The 21,243-nt window shown below is 42.8% G+C and overlaps 1 protein-coding gene across 1 annotated transcript in view; it reads left to right on the forward strand.

Moving 5' to 3' along the window:
• Positions 1-7,365, forward strand: part of LOC149440700 (uncharacterized) — a 129,578-nt gene extending 122,213 nt beyond the window's left edge. Inside the window, exons 11-12 of the mRNA XM_089658201.1 lie at positions 1,389-1,447; positions 2,369-7,365. Of these exons, the coding sequence (XP_089514327.1) occupies positions 1,389-1,447; positions 2,369-2,582 (273 nt within the window). The 3' untranslated portion in view covers positions 2,583-7,365. The remainder of the gene's footprint in view (positions 1-1,388; positions 1,448-2,368) is intronic.
• The last annotated feature ends 13,878 nt before the right edge of the window (positions 7,366-21,243 follow it).

A 21,243-nucleotide genomic window follows, 5' to 3' on the forward strand; every position in this document is an offset into this window, starting at 1 on the left:
CCTGATATCATCGCAAGCAGTTCTGCCCTTCTGGCCTCCAAAACCTTGCTGTTGGCCAGTAAGTCCTCATGCACACTGGACATTTTTACAGCAGCTGTTTTGGGCTTTTGACTTTTTTTTCTACAGCTAGTAAACTCCCCAGCATGTTATCCTATGTCCATGTACACATAGACTGTAATCAACGTTTTCTGGCAAGGGCATTTTTTGGCTGGTAAAAAAACCCAGAACTAGTGAGTTTCTAGAGATTTTTAGCTGTAAAAACGCTCTAACGCTGAAAAATGCGGTAAATTGTGGCAAGCCAGTATTTTTTTTTACTTTTTTGACCAAAACAAAATTTTTTTTTGGAGGGGGGAGGGTCAAATAAAACTCTAAAAAATGCTAAAAACCGCAAATGCAAAAAAAGTGGCAAAACAACTGTAATACAAAAACACTAAAAAATGCTGCAAATCTCATGTGACTTTACACAGCTAATTTTACCAGCGTTATTAAAACACCCCGTGTACATGGAGCCTAATACTGCCCTTTGTAGTTATGGATCAATGCATTAAACTTTACAAAAACTATTCTCTTTCTTCATATCTCTCTAACAGAGCCTTAGATAGCAGTACAACTAAAGAGGGGCGCTAATCTTTCTATCCAAAATAAAATAAAAAAAAAAAAAAAAAGCTTTGGGTGGACATATACATTTAAAGCAGAACTAAACTCACTGATTTAACCATTTCAAAAAACAGGTAAATACCCGACATGCTGGGAAAGCTAACTGTCACATTTTCGTGTGCTCTCAACCAAACTATCAAACCATCAAATGGTGGAGATATAAGTTATCACATGTGCAGCATCATAGCAGTTGCAGATCAAACAGAGGCCAAAATGACAGCTTCCTTGGCTGAAAACGATAGCAGGGTTTAGTTCTGTTTTACCCCTGGTTCACAAATGTGTGACCGTGCGGACCGCAATTTACGCGGGCATGAGAACCCATTCATTTGATTGGACTCTTGTTCCGCAGGACAGGGAAGAAAGAAGTCCGTGCGCTATTTGGGAAATCGCAGCCCGCACGGGATCCGAGGTTCCCAGTACGGTTGCAATTTCCAGTGGGGGCGGCGTGCCATTACAATTAATGGCACCCGTGTGGGTCCCGCATTCCTCTGTGTGGGTGGTGCGGCTTTAGGTATTTGTGTGGGTCCCGCAGCGGCACCACCTGCACAGATGTGAACCAGGGGTTAAGTAGTATTGTAGATTATATACATAGCCTGCAGAGACAATGCTGCAAACTGTGATCAGTGTGGTTAGCAATGGTGGTACATTATGATCTAAAGTCTAGGATATGTACTAGGCACATACTACAGCCGTTGTTTTTTTCCCTCTAATTGCTGTTCTTTTTGTCACAGGTGGTTAAAAGGAAGCCTCAGCCTGCAAGACAAGATGTGTCCATTCTCATGGATATTGGGTGAGAAGGCCCTTCATTCTAGTTTAATGGCTCGTGATGTCATTTTGTTCTGACATGTTTCAGGAAATAACAGCCTAAATACAAGCTGAACTCTCATTCCAGTTTGTTATATTTCTAAAACAGCCACAGCCTGAAAAGCTGCCACAGAGTAGAAGCACAGAGTGGAACCCCTGCTCTCTTAGGGGAAGCTGTGATCTCTCTGCAGAGGTCCAACACCGTTCCTCCGTCTGCTGAGTCAAAGTCAGTAGGCTCACAGGGACCACCACAGTTTTGTTAAAGCTTTAAAGAGCATTAAAGGGTTAACTTGGCTTTTCAGAAAAAATTTAAAGGCGAACTAACACCATACACCCCCCCCCCCACCCACAGTCGCTGGGTACTAAGGTATCAGTGCCCAGACTGCTGAAATCCTCACTCTGCTCCCTCCTATTTCTACAGCATTTCCAGGACAGATCAGAGTGATGATAGGGCTGGCATTAATCATTCCGAATTGCTCTAAACTGTCCTGGAAGTGCTGCACAGGAGGGGCAGAAGAGTGGACAAATACCCAGACCACTTCACTCCTGGAGTGGGCAATGACAGCTCATCATCCACAAAGGTAAGGGTACCAGAGAGGATGGGGAAGGTGAACGGTGTTAGTTCATCTTTTCGTTTTTTTGGAATAGGCAAACTTACTCTCTAAGATTTTTGCTGAGCCAATTGGACACTGGCTCCTGCCTAGGTTGCTTTTTGGATGGTCCACATCTGATTCTCACAAGTCTGTACTGTTTTATTGTACATGAATACTACATTCTAACCATGCTCCTAACCATTCCTCTTTACTGATCCTTATTAGGAATGAAGCCAAGTTGATAAAACAGTGGTTGCAGTAGTATGCATGTCTCTACCAGGCTGTAATCTCTAGGTCTCTTCTTGTCTTCTCAGGGATGACACAGCCAATTTGAAGTCTTACAAATCTTCCTATGGATGTTCAGGTTCACTGTGGTTTTCAATCAAGTGCTTGACCCTTTTGTCCCTTGTGTTCCTCCTCCTGTGTGGATCACTATTCATCTTTCCATTAAGCCATACAAGATGTCCTTCACAGCGATTTTCTTGGACTTTGATGCTCTCCTATGTTAATGGACCACCACCCATATAACCAGACATGGAGTGATATGCAAAGACTTTTAGGAGAGACACTCCGGACATTTGAAATATGCTATATTGAGATGAGAAGCATAGGAGATGAAGACCGTACCCACACTTCAATCATCTATGTTCCAGTGGGCAAGGATTGGTCAGAGACAGACAATGGTATTGATGTAGCTCACCCAGGAGAGAGTCTTCAGTGTATATATTGTACATTGGCATCTACTTGAGAATGTATATAATTTATGCAGACAAAAAGCTAGTCAGTTTGTGTGTTGGTTTGTGAAGGTATAATTTAATGGATAAAATATGCTTAGATCTATGAATGTGCATGTCAAAAATCATGAATGAGGTAAAAGAAAAAGAGAGTGACTTTATGAATGAGTCTTGCTATACACCCTGGTCTTAGGTATTGTAAGGGAACTGTCCCAGCCTGCTCTGAGTACTTCAGTTAGAATACCGCGTCCCCGTCTGAACACCGACAACAGACACCACAGATTTGAAGTAAGCCAGAAAGTAGACTAGTTTATTTGAACACAGATACAAGATATAGACACTCAAGGGACAAATCCCCCCTCCCTGCATAATGTCACAGGGTGGGGCTATCTACATTTAGTAACAAGAGACACACAGGTATTCAAACTTCACTCCAGCAGACAGTTCCATCAGGAGGGAGGGCTGCTGGAGACAACCCACCACTAAGCTAATACTCATAAACAAATACATTCCATAATAGTTTCCTCCCAAACAAGACACACAATAGAACAATGGAGGCAGCCACACAACACCAAACAATTCACAACCCCCACCCCACCTATCTCCTAGACATGTCTACACAATATTAGGACAGATCTCCTTGTACCCCTAACAGGCACAGGGTGACTTACACATAATAGGGATATGGGGAGCTGAGACAGGGTTCTCCCCACCTCTCCAAATTGAGCTGGGTTTCATGGGCCCCCCACCCAAAGTGACTCCTGTCACAGGTATTGATTATAACAATTACACAGTGCATTGAATGCAGCACCCCCATCCTAAATACGGTGAGCTGAGAGTGACTGCATATTTACAGAGGCTGTTAGCTAGAGAGACAAACTGTAATCGGTCAGGTAAATAAGTAAAGTTTTATTTTAATAACCTCATGTCAGCCAGCTGTAGAAGCCAATCAGGAATCAATTTTCTATAGCCTACAAGCAATGCATTCTGAATTGATTGGGGGTCTAAGCTTGCACAAGCTCTGTTTTAAAGAACAAGCTAGGGACCCCTTTGACGTTGCCCTTACCTTATGCTTGAGCTTGGCCTCTTGTAATGGTGCCACCTTGCCAGAGTCTGTTAACAATTTGTTGTGGGTAAAAGTATAGCTGCCTGTTTGCCTATGATTCCTAACTCTTGCCTATGATTCCCAACACCAGTAGACCCAATGCTTCATGCCACAGCACTTAAAGCACAGCTTTATTTAAGCAGAAACAAATAGGGTGGGAGAGAACTGTGAAGGTAGGCACTGCATTTGAATCGCTCAGTGATGGGGGTTTTAGTATATTTTGGTAGTACACATTTAGGGCCTGTGTTTACGGGGTTTCAATGGGCAAATGTAGCCTGCTTCTGACACCCTTCATTGCAGGTGCGGTTGTCCGGTATTTGACCAGCTTCAAGCTGCTTTTGCATTCTCGTATACTTGTATGGGGCGACAGCCAGTTCTAGCTTGCATACAGTGAAGGAAATAAGTATTTGATCCCCTGCTGATTTTGAATGTTTGCCCACTCAAAGCCACATGCCAAGGCAACAAAGGAGTGGCTCAAGAAGAATCACATTAAGGTTCTAGAGTGGCCTAGCAAGTCTCCAGACCTTAATCCAATTGAAAATCTGTAGAAGGAACTGAAAGTTCGAGTTGCCAAACGTCAGCCAACCAAACCTTAATGACTTGGAGAGGATCTGCCAAGAGGAGTGGGCCAAAATCCCTCCTGAGATGTGCTCAAACCTGGTGGCCAACTACAGGAAACGTCTGACCTCTGTGATTGCCAACAAGGGATTTGACACCAAGTACTAAGTCATGTTTTGTGAAGGGGATCAAATACTTATTTCCCTCATGAACATGCAAATCAGTGCAAAATTTGTTAGACATGCATTTCTTTTGAATGTTTTGTTGCTATTCTGTCTCAGTGTTACAATACACCTACCATTCGATTTTTAGACTGATCATTTCTTTGTAAGTGGGCAAACATTCAAAATCAGCAGGGGATCAAATACTTATTTCCTTCACTGTATAACCTTTGTTAGCTGTAAAAGTATAGCAATGCCTCCAAATCTTCTTATTCTGTATGCTTTCATCAATTATAGCTCCAACACTGGGCTTTGGCCCATCCATGTATTCTGCAGGTGATCCTCCAAGGGTCGCATTTTATTTAGAGACACTAGAGCTCTGTATATTAGCAGGGGACAGTGAGTCTATGTTTGGTGGTCCCTAGGTGCTTCGAAAACAGTTTTGCATCCAACAAAAGATATGTGCAGGTGACCAGAACTTAAAGCGTAATTCAAGTCAAAACTTAACTAAGCTAAAGTCTACTCCCTCTGCCATTCAGTCTATACTTCCCTATTCTGAAGTCACTCAGGTACGGCCACATGACTAACCTTCCAGCACTGGCTTCAGTGTAGAGGAAGGACAGCTGACAAAAGATGTCCCATAGTAAGCCTATAGGTGACGTCACCACACAGGCTCTGCAGCCGTTTTCACTGCTCTCTTCTGTAGACTTTAGCTGCCTCTGGAGAGATCATTTGACCACACCAGAACGACTTTTGAATAAGTAAGAATACACATCTTTCATTTTACAGGGTAGATAGAATGGGGGTAGGAGTAGATTTAAGCTTAGTTCGGTTTCGACTGGAATTACACATTAAAGTGGACCTGAACTCCAACAATAAAGATTTGCTATGTTATTGGGAACATCTAAAAAATTAATTGTGACCAAACAGTACCCTAAAATTGTACATTTACTCTTAAATTCCCTTAAAAAAAGGAAATGAAGAAGGGAAAAAATAGCAGTGCACTTGAACCTCCTAGCGCTATGAAATCTAAGCCTCTGACCACTAGTTCCAGAGATTTAGAGTGAGATGTGGTGATGTCACTACTGTTCAGGGCTCACTGTTCTCCTTGCTAGAGAGAAGGCTTCAGTGTAAGGCTCGTCCTATGTCTGCTTCATTCATTCTGTTGATATGTGCCTTCTGAACTTCTCTGCTTGCTGCTTGATTGCTCCTCCACCTTTAGTCATCAAATCATCAGTCATTGGGGAGGGTAGCGTTAACACAAGGAGTCAAAGTCCTGAATCTACCAAGATGGCCACCTTCACACAGAAACACAGGCATGGTAAGTCAGCCCTGCAAGAAACGTTTAGCTGCAGGGAGACCACAGGCAATACTGGTGATTAGTTATTTCCCGTCTGCCTGCCTTTTCCCATTTACATTTTCCAGAGTTCAGGTCCTCTTCAATCAGCAGCTGAGATGGAGCCTAACATCACCATTGCAAAATATCAGAAAACCTTGAAAACAAGGACAGCGCTGACCTCATTTAGCTACCGATTTTATGGCATATTTCTTCCAAAACTTAACGTGCTTTTTAAAAACAGTTGAGTCCCCTTAGTAGATGCACCCAATCAACAGATACAGTAAGTCAAAATGACTCCTCTTTCATCTTGACAACCTACTTCCTTTTTATCCTTGATGGGTTTCCTTGTCCATTTGGGTCCCTTTGCAGTAATTTTGGCAGAATATTCACCCCTATTTGAACACAACTCTTGAGCTAGAGAAGGACTAAGGCATTACTGGACTCTGGCACCCAAAGCAGGTCTTCTACTGAGTGCCCCAGGTCTCCTTCCAGATATGAAGATCAGACGTTCTATGCATCATACAGTTTTGGAACATTGTTTAATTTGCAAATTGTATAATTTATATACTTTCAATCCATCTATTATATATTTTGTCATCATAATGTCACATCACAATTTTTGACAGATTCAATTTTGTTCCGTTAAAAGGATGCTGAATGGTTGGTAGTCTTAGATTTGGTCCAGAGAGGTCATCATGGTATTCTACCAACCGCTCAACATTTTAATTTGTGTCTCCTGGTCTATTAGGACCTTTGAAATGCTCCTGACCAGGACATCTCTGATACTAGTTGAGCTTTACTTTAAGCACACAATCAGGGCCAGATCTAGCCTGTCTAATGTGGGGGTGCAGTAAAAAATGTCAGGGGGCAGAGGATATGAGGTCAGCAGGGCAGGCAACAGGGGTCAGTCCTGGGAGGGCAGAAGACAGGGGTCACTGCTGGCAGGGCTGAGGATAGGGCACAACTTCTTCTCCCATCCCTGCACTGCAAACAGCCTGGGCACAAGAAGCAGAGCTCCTCCTCCCCACACAACCGATAACTGTGATCAGTATATTGTCAGTCAAGGACAATATAGTGTCAAACTAGGGCAGTAAAGTATCAGATTAGGGAGGTATAGTGTCAGATTAAAGCAGCATAGTGGCAGGTTAGGGCAGTATAGTGGCAGGTAAGGGTTGGCTTTGGGGGGGGCACAACTCAGTGCTCCCCTAGATCCGGCCATGCACACAATATCTCTTTGCACTAGGTTGTTAAATAAAACATGATACATGAGTGAGCATGTGAGTAAACGGTTGCAAATATCATGCAAATTAAATAAAGAGTATTTATTAGATCATCAGAGGTTATGTTGTAGGTTTTGTACTGAAATTCTTTAAATGTGTCAAAAAGTCTAATAAAGAAAGGCAAGTTCAAGTCATTTTTGTAATGAGGTTTTTACTTATGTTGTCTTGCAGAACTTTTAGTGCCCATCCATTGCCCTTTGCTTCCTTTACTAAGGAATGTATTGTCAATGATCTTGTTTTATCTACAGAAGTTCACATTTCTATGTTGTTACGTAAAGATATATCCCAAGGTAAAATAAAATGTGACATCTGTCTGCGGCCTGGGCCCTCCGCGTAAAAGTAATAATATCTGAATAAGAATGATAACCTATTAGTTCCTCCCTTCATGAGGGATGTAAAATGTGAAGTCATGGCTAGTCCTGAGAAAATGAGGCGTTGGGGTAGTTTTTGGTTTGGACAATGGGAGACCTTTGTTTCACTACACATAGGGGACAGATAAGGGATTCTATGTTTATTTTAGGGAAAACCAATTTAAAATACAGTTACCATATCTGGCAAAAGAAGAGAATAAGCAGCAAAATATTGCCTTCTGTTATGCTATATTTATGTAGTGCTACTCTAGTGAGGGCCGCTGTGTAATGGGTATCCCTAAGCCTCTCTCTGCACAGCCAGGCAACAGGTATTTCTCACACAGACTTGCATCCAAAGACAATGACCAGTCCATGGGCTTGGTTTTGCTGTTTTATTAGGGGAAACCAACTTGGATAGGGATATAGGGAGTATGGGATGCCTAGTTTGGCTTGAATCAATGGAAGGGGAACACTTCCTTCCAAAGGCAGATCCTGGACTGTTCTTTTCCTGAAAGCTGTCAGTGCTTGTAGATCAGTAGCAGCTGTCCTTTATGGGCGAGGAACTAGCAGCCCCTCAAAAAATTAGCTTAGCTTCTCATAGCTACATGCAGGGATGTCTGCTCTCCCCCTGTAGAACTGCTCCCAGCTCCACAGCCTGCAGACACTACCAGCCCTCCTGGCTGCTCAGAAGATTTCCCGGGACAAGGATAAAGGATTGAGCCCAGTGCTGTCCTTAGAAAGCTTGCTACATGTGGCAGACTTTCTCCTTGTAGATCCTAAAGAGTGCTGCTGTACTCACTCTTCTTTCCTCCTTGCTGCTCCAGGTATCGATCCCATTCACACCTTACTGCTGAATGTATCCTCCCGAACCAGCCGGAGGCCACCCCCCTGGCCCCCCGTAGACCTAGGGGACCCCTCCCAGGCACCTACAGCCTCCTCAGCACTTCATCTTCCACCGGACTCTTCTGTCTGCCTGACTCTCCCATATTTATGGGCCAGTCCACCACTCTAACAGGTCTCCAAATCTAGGATTGACCGGACTCCCATGAACATGCAGATTTGGTCTCCACCCCTTCCTGCTTACCAACCTCTGGAAGGTTCTATGGTCCTCCTGAGTCAGGAGCTCTGGTGTTATTGGGCCCCATTGTTTGTGTCATTGGGAGGAACTGTGCCCCTTTGTTGGTGTCAGTGAATGAAGTAGTGCTCCAAGGGCCAGATAATAGCAAACAAAGGGCCACAGTTTGGAAACCACTGGCCTAAACGGCCAATTATGAGCCCCAGGAGCTGTGAAATAAGGGCAGGAGGAGGGCTTTTTCTTGGGGTACAATGAGTGAAGGTAAGTGTCAGCAGGGGACAGGCAGGCAATCAGGTGAACCCATTCATTTTCTCTGATTAAACAAAGTAAAGGCTAGCTTTAACTTCTCACTAGCAGTGGTGCAGCAGCCTTTAGTGCTTGCTATCACAGAGTAAGATACAAGAACTGCAGCAGGCACACACAGCGATGTTCACCTGAACCTGAATAGCAGTCTATTAGAATCTGTTTCAATGGTTTGCAATTCGTTAAAAAGCCCCAAACACAGTGAGAATATTGGACGAATGATCTTCCTTTTTTTTTTTTTTTTTTGCATGCTAGTCTCATATTGAAAGTAAAGAGGTTACTAAAGATATGAAAATTCTTGTACGACAGAAAATTCGGAAGTAATGTATTGTATTTGTATTGTATTTTTGGAAGAAAACTGTACTGATTTACTGAAAATCGATGATCCAATCTCGTACGAGCAAACTTTTTGTGCTTGTCCCTTATTATTTTTATTTATTACAGGTATTTCTGTAGTGCTGTCAGTGTATGCAGCACTTTACATATATATATATATATATATATATATATATATATATATATTGTACATTCACATCAGTCCCTAACCCTCAAGGGGCATACAATCTAAGGTCCCTAACTCACATTCATACATACTAGGGCCAATTTAGACAGGAGCCAATTAACCTACCAGCATGTCTTTGGAGTGTGGGAGGAAACTGGAGTACCCAGAGGAAACCCACACAGGCACAGAGAGAACATGCAAACTCCAGGCAGGTGGTGCCGTGGTTGGGATTTGAACCAACGAACCTAGTACTGCCAGGCGGAAGTACTAACCTGTTAGCCACTGTGCTGTCCCTTCAATTAGTTTCAGACGAAAGCTGTGTGCGAGTGATCAGATTATCATATGATCGCTTCAAAAGCGGTATTTTTCATACAATTTTCTGATCGTGTGTACTAGGCTTCACAATATGCTGTCACAGGTCAACAAGCAAAGTCTGAAGATTAATTTACGTGTACATTTACAAAGGGGAATCGTAATCAAATGTAACCTTTGTAGCATACAGCAATATATGTAAATCTTAGGCTGACTAATATCACTTTATGATAGAGCTTGTCAAGTTAAGCTGCATCAGTCTGAACATTGGGCTGTACAGACATTGGACACATTCTTTAGGTGTGATTGTAATGTGTGTAACTGATAAAATGGCTTATACTGCCCTCCAATGGCCATTTAGAGGTAGACCATCTTTATGAATTTCCTTTCTAGGCACCGACATATGGAGAATGGAGAACAGACCTGAGCAGGTATAAGATACAATTTTTGTCCTGTCCACTTCTGTATTGGGGAGAGCAGAGGACAAATCTGTGAATGTACAGCTATTGTATAACATAATTCAATGTTCATTATATAAAATGGGTAATTTTGTATTACCAGTTCCTGTTGAGCAACTGTATATACATGCAGTGCTAGCATAAATGAGTACACCCCAACAGATTTGTCAAAAAAAATACTTTCAGAATCAACATTTTCTATGGGACACTATACTACAAAATACTCCCACAAATGCGGGCCAATGATTGCAAACAAGATTTGTTAATTTGCACACACAAAAAAAGTATTTTTCCTAACAAATTCATTCAAGACCATGTTGCAAAAATGAATACACCCCAATGAAAGCCTTAGGAGCAAAGCACAATTTTAGACAACAAAAACTTAATTAACAAGAATTCAGCTACAGAGGAGTCTAATTATTCATTAAACAGGTGTCCAGCAGACAATTGATTATAAAAGGGCGTTACTTAACAAAGAAAACCCTTCCCATTTCATGCTGTCAGCAATGGCACCACATGGAAGAGAAATATCACAAGGCCTGAGAAAGAAAATTTCTTTACACAAGAAAAGTGAAGGGTACAAAAAGATCAGCAAAGCTTTTATCAGTCAGAATACTGTAGCAAAAGTGATACAAAAACGTACCAAAGATGGAACTTCAACCATCTCACAGAGACGTCCAGGCCGTCCATGAAAGTTAACACCTCGACAGGAGCGTCTTCTGATGAGAAAGGTTGAAGGAAATCGCCCTGCAAGTTCACTGCATTTAGCTAAAGAAATAGAAAGCCGAACTGGGATGATTGTTTCCCGTGACACAATACAGCGTACACTGCAGAGGAATGGCATGCATCTATGTCGTCCACGAAGGAAGCCTCTCCTAAAACCCAAGCACAAAAAAGCCTGCCTAAAATTTGCCAGGGCCCATGCTGAAAAAGAGGAAAACTACTGGGACTCGAGTGATGAGACCAAGATAATTATTTTTGGAACTAGTGGCTTCAAAACTGTATGGTGTCACAAAGGTGAGGAGTACAAAGAAAAATGCATGGTGCCTACAGTGAAACATGGTGATGGCAGTGTCCTTCTGTGGGGCTGCATGAGTGCTGCTGGTGTCGGGGAGCTACATTTCATTGATGTTATTATGAATTTACAGATGTACTACTCTATATTGAAAGAGAAGATGCTACCATCACTCCATGCCCTTGGTCGTCGTGCACTTTTCCAACATGACAATGATCCATAACACACATCTAAGGCCACTATTGCATTTTTGAAGAAGAACCGGGTGAAAGTGATTCAGTGGCCAAGTATGTCTCCTGACCTGAACCCAATGGAACACCTATGGAGAATTCTGAAGAGACAAGTTGAGCATCACTCTCCATCCAGCATCCAGGCTCTAAAAGAGGTCGTTCTTGAAGATTGGAAAAAGATTGATGTTGCAATATGTCGCCAACTTGTTCATTCCATTAGAAGACTTGGTGCTGTCCTTACAAATCATGGAGGTCATACAAAATACTAGATGTAGTAGTTTTTTTTGGGGTGTATTCATTTTTGCATCAACATATTTGAGTAAATCTAAGTTCTATTATTACCTTACTTCCATGTAAATGACCTAAACAAATGTTCTATAAAACTCAGTTTTGTCAAAATTCAGAAAAATGTTCTTGTGTTCATTGAGATATTGATTAAAACTTTACTTTTCAAAAGGAGTGTACCGATTTATGCTGAGCACGTACATCTAATTTTGTAGATATTTTGTAATATTAACAGGAAGTTTGGTACTAGAATTATTGCTCTGATGTTTGCGGTAATACCTCATGTACAATCACTGTTTACATATGTGTGTGGGACCTACATATGCGTTTACAATTGCGTGTGAGCACGGGGGGGGGGGGGGGGGCACTTGAAATATTTTTTTATTTTATAATTTATTTTATTTAAAATTATTTTTTGACACTGTCTTTAATTTTTTTAATGAACATTATTGCTATAACAATGGATGAACATCATTCCTTGTGATAGCATGGGCAGTGGCAAGTCCTCTTTACTTAGAGCTTTGGGGCCTAATATATCCTGGATCTTTCCTGCACCCCCAAAAGCATCCAATCAAACAAATTGGTTTGATCAGATGTTTTACAAGCCACTGCTTTTAGACAAGAAATCAAAATGGGAAGTGACAAATATTGACAAAAAATGACAATAAATTGTGCTTCAGTATTTTTTAAATTAAATGAAGTTTCAATCAACACCAAAGTGCCAAAAGTCATGTTGTGTAGAACTAATTTTTTTTTTATGCTGTGAGCTGCAGCAGTACAGTTTACACGTTGCCTCCCCACAGTTGAAGGTTCAATTGCCAATGGGACAGAGATCACTGCTGTATGAAACTGTATTTTCTGGAACCCACAGAAGAAGACCATTTTTATGGGGAAGTCTCCTTTTTTTTTGCATTGATTAGATTAGATATTCCTATTTGTGTTTCTTTGGATGGATCCTTGGACAATCAATAAGCAGGCAATGGTCATTGCTTGGCTTTCTACCCCATTCTTGGTGGGAGTGTTTCACATGGCTCCTGTTTTAAGGCTTCTGGAAATATGTTGTTCCCAGGGAGCAATCCACGATGATGCCATTGCTAAAAACTATCCTCTTGAAAGTGCTGTTTGCTTGGCTGTTATGTTGATCCACGGACTTTCATACCTTTTGAGTCACTGATTCAGAAGAGATATACAAATCAGAAGTTCTGGTTTTCAGTCTGAATACTAATCTGCATGTTGGATCAGTGGCTCAGACACTGAAGCCAGACACAGCCAGGAAACTAGTATTTGAGGAAGGAAATCCACAGTAGTGGCTCCCTTTTTCCTCTTTATACAGGATTCCTTTAGGAAGTCTTTATATGAAAGATGCACATATCAGCTGCACACAGTTTTCCTATGGAACTACAATACAGAAAGCAGGTTCAATGACTGTCCTTTTCTGCCAGTGTAATAGACCTTCTGCTGCTCGGCCCTATGATCAAAGTTCTCACCAGCAAGATAATGGAAAGATATAAAAACTCAAAGCCTTGAGAAAATGTATATTACATGTGAATCAGTTGTTAGCATTGTTGCATTAAAAGACTTTGCAAGACCCAGTGTACAAAGAGGGCCTAGTCCAAGGGAGAGATTGGCTTACTTTTAGGACCATTTCAACAGCAACAGGGGTCTGGAAAGACATGCAAAATAAATGGAGAGGAGATAGAAGACCAAGATCCTTCTGAGCAATTAATAGCTGCAGTCCCTAAACCTGTCAACCTGATTTGCAAAAATTACGATAAACCAGGTTCCAGCCTGTCCTTTATTCCCCAATGGACAGACCTGGTTGCCATGACAGCTGAGAAATGTATATGCCATAGGGGACTTTGGAAAAGTCCAATTGGCAACAGATCATGTGCGAGGGGAAGAGGTAGACGTAAAATATTAAACAAAAGCCACTGATAGGATATAAACAGCTCATGATTGAGCATGGGATCCTAAAACTGTCACATGAATCCCCCTCCTTATTCATGGCTATGCGGTATTCCAAACAGCTACGTGTGTTATGTCATGGAGCTGACCAGAAGCCAGTAGCTGGTTGCTGAGAAGATTCCTGGAGACTTGGGTGGTAAGACATTTCACCGCGGAAATATTCTGTGGTATCCAGTCCTCACATGGAAAAGGCATCATCCATAGAGACCTGAAGCTTGAAAAGGTTTTATTGAACAATTAATTAAAAAAATCACACAGTTGGCCTTGCTGTGTAAAATGTTTTTGGAAATGCAAACACATACAGAAAGATTGGGACATTGGGATAAGCAGCACTTAAGGTCCCATGAGGTTTATTCTACAATGAGACCGCAGACTTGTTGGCAGGTGGAGTTAGCTTGCATTGCTTGCTCCCATTACAGAATGTTCAGGGGAAAGTTGTAATTGGGTGTTAGCTCCCCTTTTAGAGAAGTCCCTTCTTGGTGATGCCATGGGTGTATGTAGTACCCATATAAAGGTCAGTGTGGGAGGGGCCAGAGGCAGATGGGGCATGAGAGCCAAGCACCTCACAGCTGCTAAGATGTAGTCTCCTGCAGAGCTGATCTAAAGGGCCCTTTGCACGACTAAAGTCCCAAGAAGATGAAACAGATCACTTGTGAGTAGAGATGGAAGCCTGGGAGTAAGAATTCCATCTGGGAATGTGCCCGGCTGGGCATAGCTATAGAAGGAACAGTGGTCGAGGGAATGGTATACTAAAGAGAGGCACCTTGACCCTGAGGTGTGGGTCCTGCAGCGAGATGGTGGAAGCTAATGCTGTGGACTTAGTATTCATGGAGAAGTGGTCCCAACTCTTTTGTGCTCCCTAGGAGGAATGGAGAAGTAAAGGGAAGGTGGCTTAAAAGAGATGTGCTTGCGCTCTGGGCTGAAATGACTACTACAGAATGTCTTTCTGTATGAGCAGAACTTACATGTAGGCATTCCTCGCTGAAGAAATCTGTTAGTATGTTAAAAGTGATGTCAAATGGCACAGAAATCTTGTGAAGTTATAGTGAAATATGGAGAATAATATATGTGTAGACATTCCTGTATTCAGAAATATTAAGGCCTATAGCCTGGGATGTCAATAGTGGGCCTCTGGCCAGGAGTGTCACAAGTTAGCTTGCAGCCTCTTGTGTGTTTACTCTTACCTCCATGCTGCCCTTGATTCCTTCACATGTGTGTTCTGTGCTCACCTATGGACGTTGTCTGCTATTCCCTGGGTTTTATGTCCTTCCCTTCCATCACTTCCTGTCCCACCTCCTTGTCTGCCTGTCTATTTAAGATGTGCTCAGACTGGGCCACATTGCCTGAGCAACGGTTGTTGTTGGAGCTCCCCTGTGGTCTACTGAGAATCCGTTTAATATATCTGTGTACCGACCCCGGCTTCGTCCCTGACATTCCTCCTATATTGTCTACCCGTGTACCGACCCTGGCTTCGTTCCTGACATCACTAGTGTTCCGCCTGTCCTGACCTCGGATTGCCAACTGGATCTCTTGTCTCTACTCCCATTGTACCCTGCTCCCGCTAGCGGCCTCTTCTACCTCAGCTGGGTGTACCTGGGGGCCATGACCTGGTTCCAGCCTGCTCCAAGTCCATCCCCACCATCAGGGGCCCTGGTGAACAAGCAGGCTGGGGCTTAGACTCCGCGCCCTGGGGAACCCCAAGCTGTGGTTTGATAGAGCGCACTATCATAGACATGACAGTTTGCTCAGGCCATGAGCTCTTCGGAGACACCACAGCATGTCCTGGAACAACTTCAGGCTTTGGCGCTGAGAGTCGAGGTCCAACAGGCCTTCCAAGAACAAATCATGCACCGTCTGCAGAAACTCTCCTCCTGGTTGGATCAGCTACAGGTTGCGTCCACTTCCTCACCCTCTGCTCCGGTTCCCGCTGCTCCATCTTCCACTGTTCCCCCAGTGGAACACAGTCCTTTGATACTCCAGCTGCCTCCACCGTCTCACTTCTCTGGTGATCCTAAGGCCTGCCGAGGCTTCATCAATCAGTGCTCGATTCATTTTGAATTAGCAGCCGATCATTTCCCTACCGATCGTTCCAAGGTGGCATACATGATCTCCTTCTTTTCAGGTGAAGCACTGGCTTGGGCCACACCACTGTGGGAGCGTCAAGACCACACTATCTCCAGTCTCCCAGCCTTCCTGCAAGCTTTCCGGAAAACGTTCGATGTGCCCGGCAGGACTTCATCCACTGCAGGAGCTCTTCTTCGGCTTCGTCAAGGTAGCAGGACTGTTGGTCAATATGCAGTTCTGTTTCACACCTTAGCCTCGGAACTGGCATGGAATAATGAAGCCCTCTCTGCAACCTTTTGGCAGGGTCTAGCAGACCGTATTAAGGATGAACTAGCTGGGAGAACCATACCCTCCTCCCTGCATGACTTGATTGCTCTTAGCATCCAGATCGATATCCGCTTCCAGGAGCAAGATCTAGAAAGGGCTCATCCACGTTGCCCTCCAGTGGGTTCTTTTGCTCCTGTTTTCCAGAAAGTCCCTGATCCACTTACCTCTGTAACAGTACTGACGTCTGAAGAGCCCATGCAGTTAGGCCGAACACACCTTACTCCACAAGGGCGATTGCGTCGCCTAAGATTAGGTCTATGCCTTTACTGTGGGGCTGAAGGTCATCTAATTAAGTCTTGTGCTGTCCGCCAACCTCACACTGTACCCGTGGCTGTGGCCACCACCTCTCCGATGCTCCCTCAACATTGCCAGACCTTACAAGATGTTTCATGTAGTAAGGCTGCTCCTCTGCCTACTCCTATTACGGGCCCTCTTCCGGTGCTGTCCGCCTCTAGTTCCTTGCTCTCTTTGCTGCCCAAATCTTCGGTCCCTTTGCATATGTTGCAGCTCATAGCTCCTGTATCGCGACCTTTCAGATGGGTGGAGGTTCCAACATCTGTGACCTCTGTACCATCTGAGTTCCCAGATTCATGTGCCCTGCATGCTGAGACCCCAAAACTCCCTTCAGCAGCTTTGGAGCCAGCCATGGGTTCCACATTAGTATCTACTAAACCCTCTGTTCCCTGCCCTTCCCCCCTACACCCTACCGTGCCTTCTGTCCCTTGTCCTGTCCACATACATCCTACAGTGCCCTCTGTTCCTTGTATTACCCCAGGTTCCTGTTCTGCACAGCCTGTCTTGCCCACTATACAAATCAAAGCCTTCATGCCCACCCCTGTGCCCTCCCTGGCAGCCTCCACACCAGACCCTTCATCCCGGTTTTTGGTGTCTGCTCTAGCCCAGCTTCCTGTCGTATGTTCTCCTATTCTTACTCCTTCCGAGGCAAATGTTTCCAAGAGCTTACATCTGTCAGCTTCTAAGTACAAAGTAGCTGCTGATTGTCATTACCGGGAGAGTCCCAAATATTTCCTGGGTGACAAGGTTTGGCTCTCTACCAAGAGTATCTGTTTACGGGTACCCTTTATGAAATTTGCTGCTCGGTTCATTGGTCCCCTTACCATCCTTCGCCAGGTCAATCCTGTTGCTTTCAAACTCCGCCTCCCTTCACATCTGAGAATCCCTAATGTTTTCCATGTTTCTCTTCTGAGACCGTATATCATCAACAGATTTTCATATCCTCATCATCATTCTTCCTCAATAGCGAGTACTTCAGATCAGTAAGAAGTCAAGCAAATCTTGGATTCTAAGTTCATCAGAGGGAAGCTCTTGTATCTAATTGACTGGAAGGGATATGGTCCCGAGAAGAGGTGTTGGATTCCTTCTACTGATGTTTCTGCACCCCGTCTGGTGGAATTGTTTCATCAGAGGTTTCCCCTTAAGCCTGGCCCTAAAAAAGTTGGGAGACCTCATAAGAGGGGGGGTACTGTCACAAGTTAGCTTGCAGCCTCTTGTGTGTTTACTCTTACCTCCATGCTGCCCTTGATTCCTTCACATGTGTGTTCTGTGCTCACCTATGGACGTTGTCTGCTATTCCCTGGGTTTTATGTCCTTCCCTTCCATCACTTCCTGTCCCACCTCCTTGTCTGCCTGTCTATTTAAGATGTGCTCAGACTGGGCCACATTGCCTGAGCAATGGTTGTTGTTGGAGTTCCCCTGTGGTCTACTGAGAATCCGTTTAGTATATCTGTGTACCGACCCCGGCTTCATCCCTGACATTCCTCCTATATTGTCTACCCGTGTACCGACCCCGGCTTCGTCCCTGACACTCCTCCTATATTGTCTACCCGTGTACTGACCCCGGCTTCGTTGCTGACATTGCTAGTTTTCCGCCTGTCCTGACCTCGGATTGCCAACTGGATCTCCTGTCTCTACTCCCATTGTACCCTGCTCCCGCTAGCGGCCTCTTCTACCTCAGCTGGGTGTACCTGGGGGTCCAGCCTGCTCCAAGTCCATCCCCACCATCAGGGGCCCTGGTGAACAAGCAGGCTGGGGCTTAGACTCCGCGCTCTGGGGAACCCCAAGCTGTGGTTTGATAGAGCTCACTATCATAGACGTGACAAGGAGCATGACACAATATGCAAAGGGTTCCATCAACAACCAGTGGATAGCTATCCAATCCGAGAAAAAGCGGGGTGGGGATTTGTGCAATATGACACCAATATCCAGCCAATCGTAGCCCCCCTTACAGACTGGTTTTCATTTTGTGTTATGTTGTATGAGTTACTGACCAATCCTTGCCCCTTTGATAAAAAAGGAAAAGTAGGTGAGGTGATGAGGACGACCCTCACCATAAAGCCAAAATACAATGCTCTTGACCAACAAGAGGTCGATCTTTTGAACGGGCTTTTGCACAAATACCTATTTGAGTGATTAGGGGTCCATGAAGACATAAGGGGTCATCTATATATTGAAATCATTTAATGGATGAACTGGAAGCTGGCTGTGTTAACTTGTTACCTTCCCCCTGAAACTTTGAGAACCAGCATCTCAGTTCCCCTATTCTCCAAGCCTTGCTCTCACTCTGACACCAGCTTAGATTGGAGGCAAGAGGCACACAGTTGGAGATTGAACTTGTTTATCCTTCCTCGGACCTTGGAAAGCTTTGCTCCTGCCTGTGAGATCTATCTCCTATATAATCATTTGACATCATGCCAGTATTCTATCCCTGCCCTGGTTGGTGAGCCCATTTTTTGGGGGGAAGTCCCCTCAGTGATGCTGTGGGCTATATGGGGAGCTTGCACCACTCCTCTACTTCTGTGATGTTAGTGCTGCTGTTTTACTCCTAATTTTTGATAAATTATTTCCATCAGCCAACTCCTGAAGAAGCTTTAACATGTTGAGAAGGAGTTGATTTTCATCAAGATAACAGTATTATCAAATGATTTTGCTTGCATTAGTTAACAATAAAGTTTCTAATGTGAAAATGGAATTTGGATACTAATGTTTAATTAAGCGAAGAATACAGGATAGTGTATTTTACCATATAGAATATCTAATTTCACAAGTATAAGGCCTCATGCACACTGGATGTTATAAAAACACCAGTAGCATTAGATGCAGAATGCTATATTAAAAATGTTAGTTTTGTTACGGTTTTTAGTGTTTTTGCATTAGAGTTTTTTTAAGCATGTAAGTGTTTTTACGTATTTGCATTTTTAAGTGTAATTAGCAAAACCATACTCCCAGGAGTTTACTGGCTGTAGAAAAAAATGCCTGACACCCAAAACAGCAGCTGTAAAAACATCCAGTGTGCATGAGGCCTTAGAAATTCAGTATAAAATAAGGTTTAGGAGGTATTACATTTTGAAGACTGTAGCCAAATATGATCCAGAGACCTCTCCATCTTCTTGAGCTGTTCACACCAGGGAACCTACAAGCATATATGGTTCACGTGGCCTAAACTTAAAGAGTAACTTCACTTTTGTTGAGTAGAAAACAATGTGATCAGTGTACGTTGCAAAGATTTCAACAAACTTTGGAGCCGAGACAGACAAATGAAACCAGCGCTCAAATCTTCATGCAGACTAAAAGGAATTTAGAATGCCAAACGGAGAGGTGCTGCCCTTCAAAGATTGGGAAATCTGGACACTGATGAACAAAAGCAGACAAGGGCGCACTCTCATTGTGCATTACCGTGGTACACCACGTATTTATTGTATAGACAAATAGATGTATACTCACAAACCAAAGGAAATTAAATACAATGCTGTGCCCTTAATAGGGATAAGCTGACGTGTTTCGGGAGACAAACCCCCTTCCTCAGGCTCTGAGGAAGGTGGTTCGTCTCCCGAAACGTGTCAGATTATCCCTATTAAGGGCACAGCATTGTACTGACTGTCATTGCGGACTACATATTCTGCTTTTAATTTCCTTTGGTTTGTGAGTATACATCTATTTGTCTATACAATAAATATGTGGTGTACCACGGTAATGCACGATGAGAGTGCGCCCTTGTCTGCTTTTGTTCAAACTTTGGAGCAGAGTCCTACCTATTTCTGTTCTTCAGAAAAAGCTGTATGTTCTACCATGTTCTTGGAATACGGATTCCTCTATGGGAGTGCCTGTTGTTCAATATAATCAGCTGATGCACTTTCTGTGTTCCAATGTGGAAAGCTGCAGTGTCTGCAACCCTTTAAAATATCTCACCAAAAACATAATTCCTACTGCAGAAGGCGCATCTGGCATAGTGCACAAGCAGGAAATTACATTTCTGGGGTAGTTCTGTGTAGCAGCTGTGTATAGAAGGCCTCCAGGTTCTCATATTGCATTTAATGAGTTAAAATAAAAGGTTATTATTAATAACATTACATCAGAAAATGTCTTAAAAATATATATTACATATACAATTGCTTTATAATAGTTATATATTTTTAGTTACCCTTCGAAGAATTTTGAAGCAATATTTATAATATTTTAGACCTGCTTAAAAAGAGGTGCCTATTGATTAAAAAAAAAGAAAACTTTTTCCCACATTTTGAATGAGGAAATAACCTTTTACTAGAAAAAAAACGATACCCCATATATTGGAGAACAAACTAACTACACATTCAGACTGTAAAGAGCATACGTCGGATTACATTAAACTGGAAAGATTATAGTGTATATATATATAAAAGAATATAATTTAATTGAATACTATTTAATTGAATATGAAATCGGTAACAATTTTTAATCATTCAGATGTATTTTTTTTACCCTCTAACACCTTTGTAATTTTATATGTATTATGACAAAACTGTTTTGTTGAAACTACTGTACATTTTTAAATATATTCAATATTAATAATTGGTATTCCCACAGGAAATTGCAATCACCTTATTACCCCCTTCCCTATTCCTTTCTGGCAACATTTAATTGATCATTTCTAATTTCATTATATATTTCAATAAATAGTAACTATTTTATTGTTATTATATACTGTATTCCATATTGCACACACTGTATAAATGTTTGAATGAATTATTTTAACATTTTATTAAAATAAAATGAACAGAAAAATACTTTGTACTTACTCCTGATACTGACATTGCCTGAGAGAGAGATCACTAGTTTAATTTTTTTATCAG

Source organism: Staurois parvus, unplaced genomic scaffold, assembly GCF_062004578.1.
Source record: "Staurois parvus isolate SC_StPar_1 unplaced genomic scaffold, SC_StPar_1.0 ptg001058l, whole genome shotgun sequence".
NCBI lineage: Eukaryota > Metazoa > Chordata > Amphibia > Anura > Ranidae > Staurois > Staurois parvus.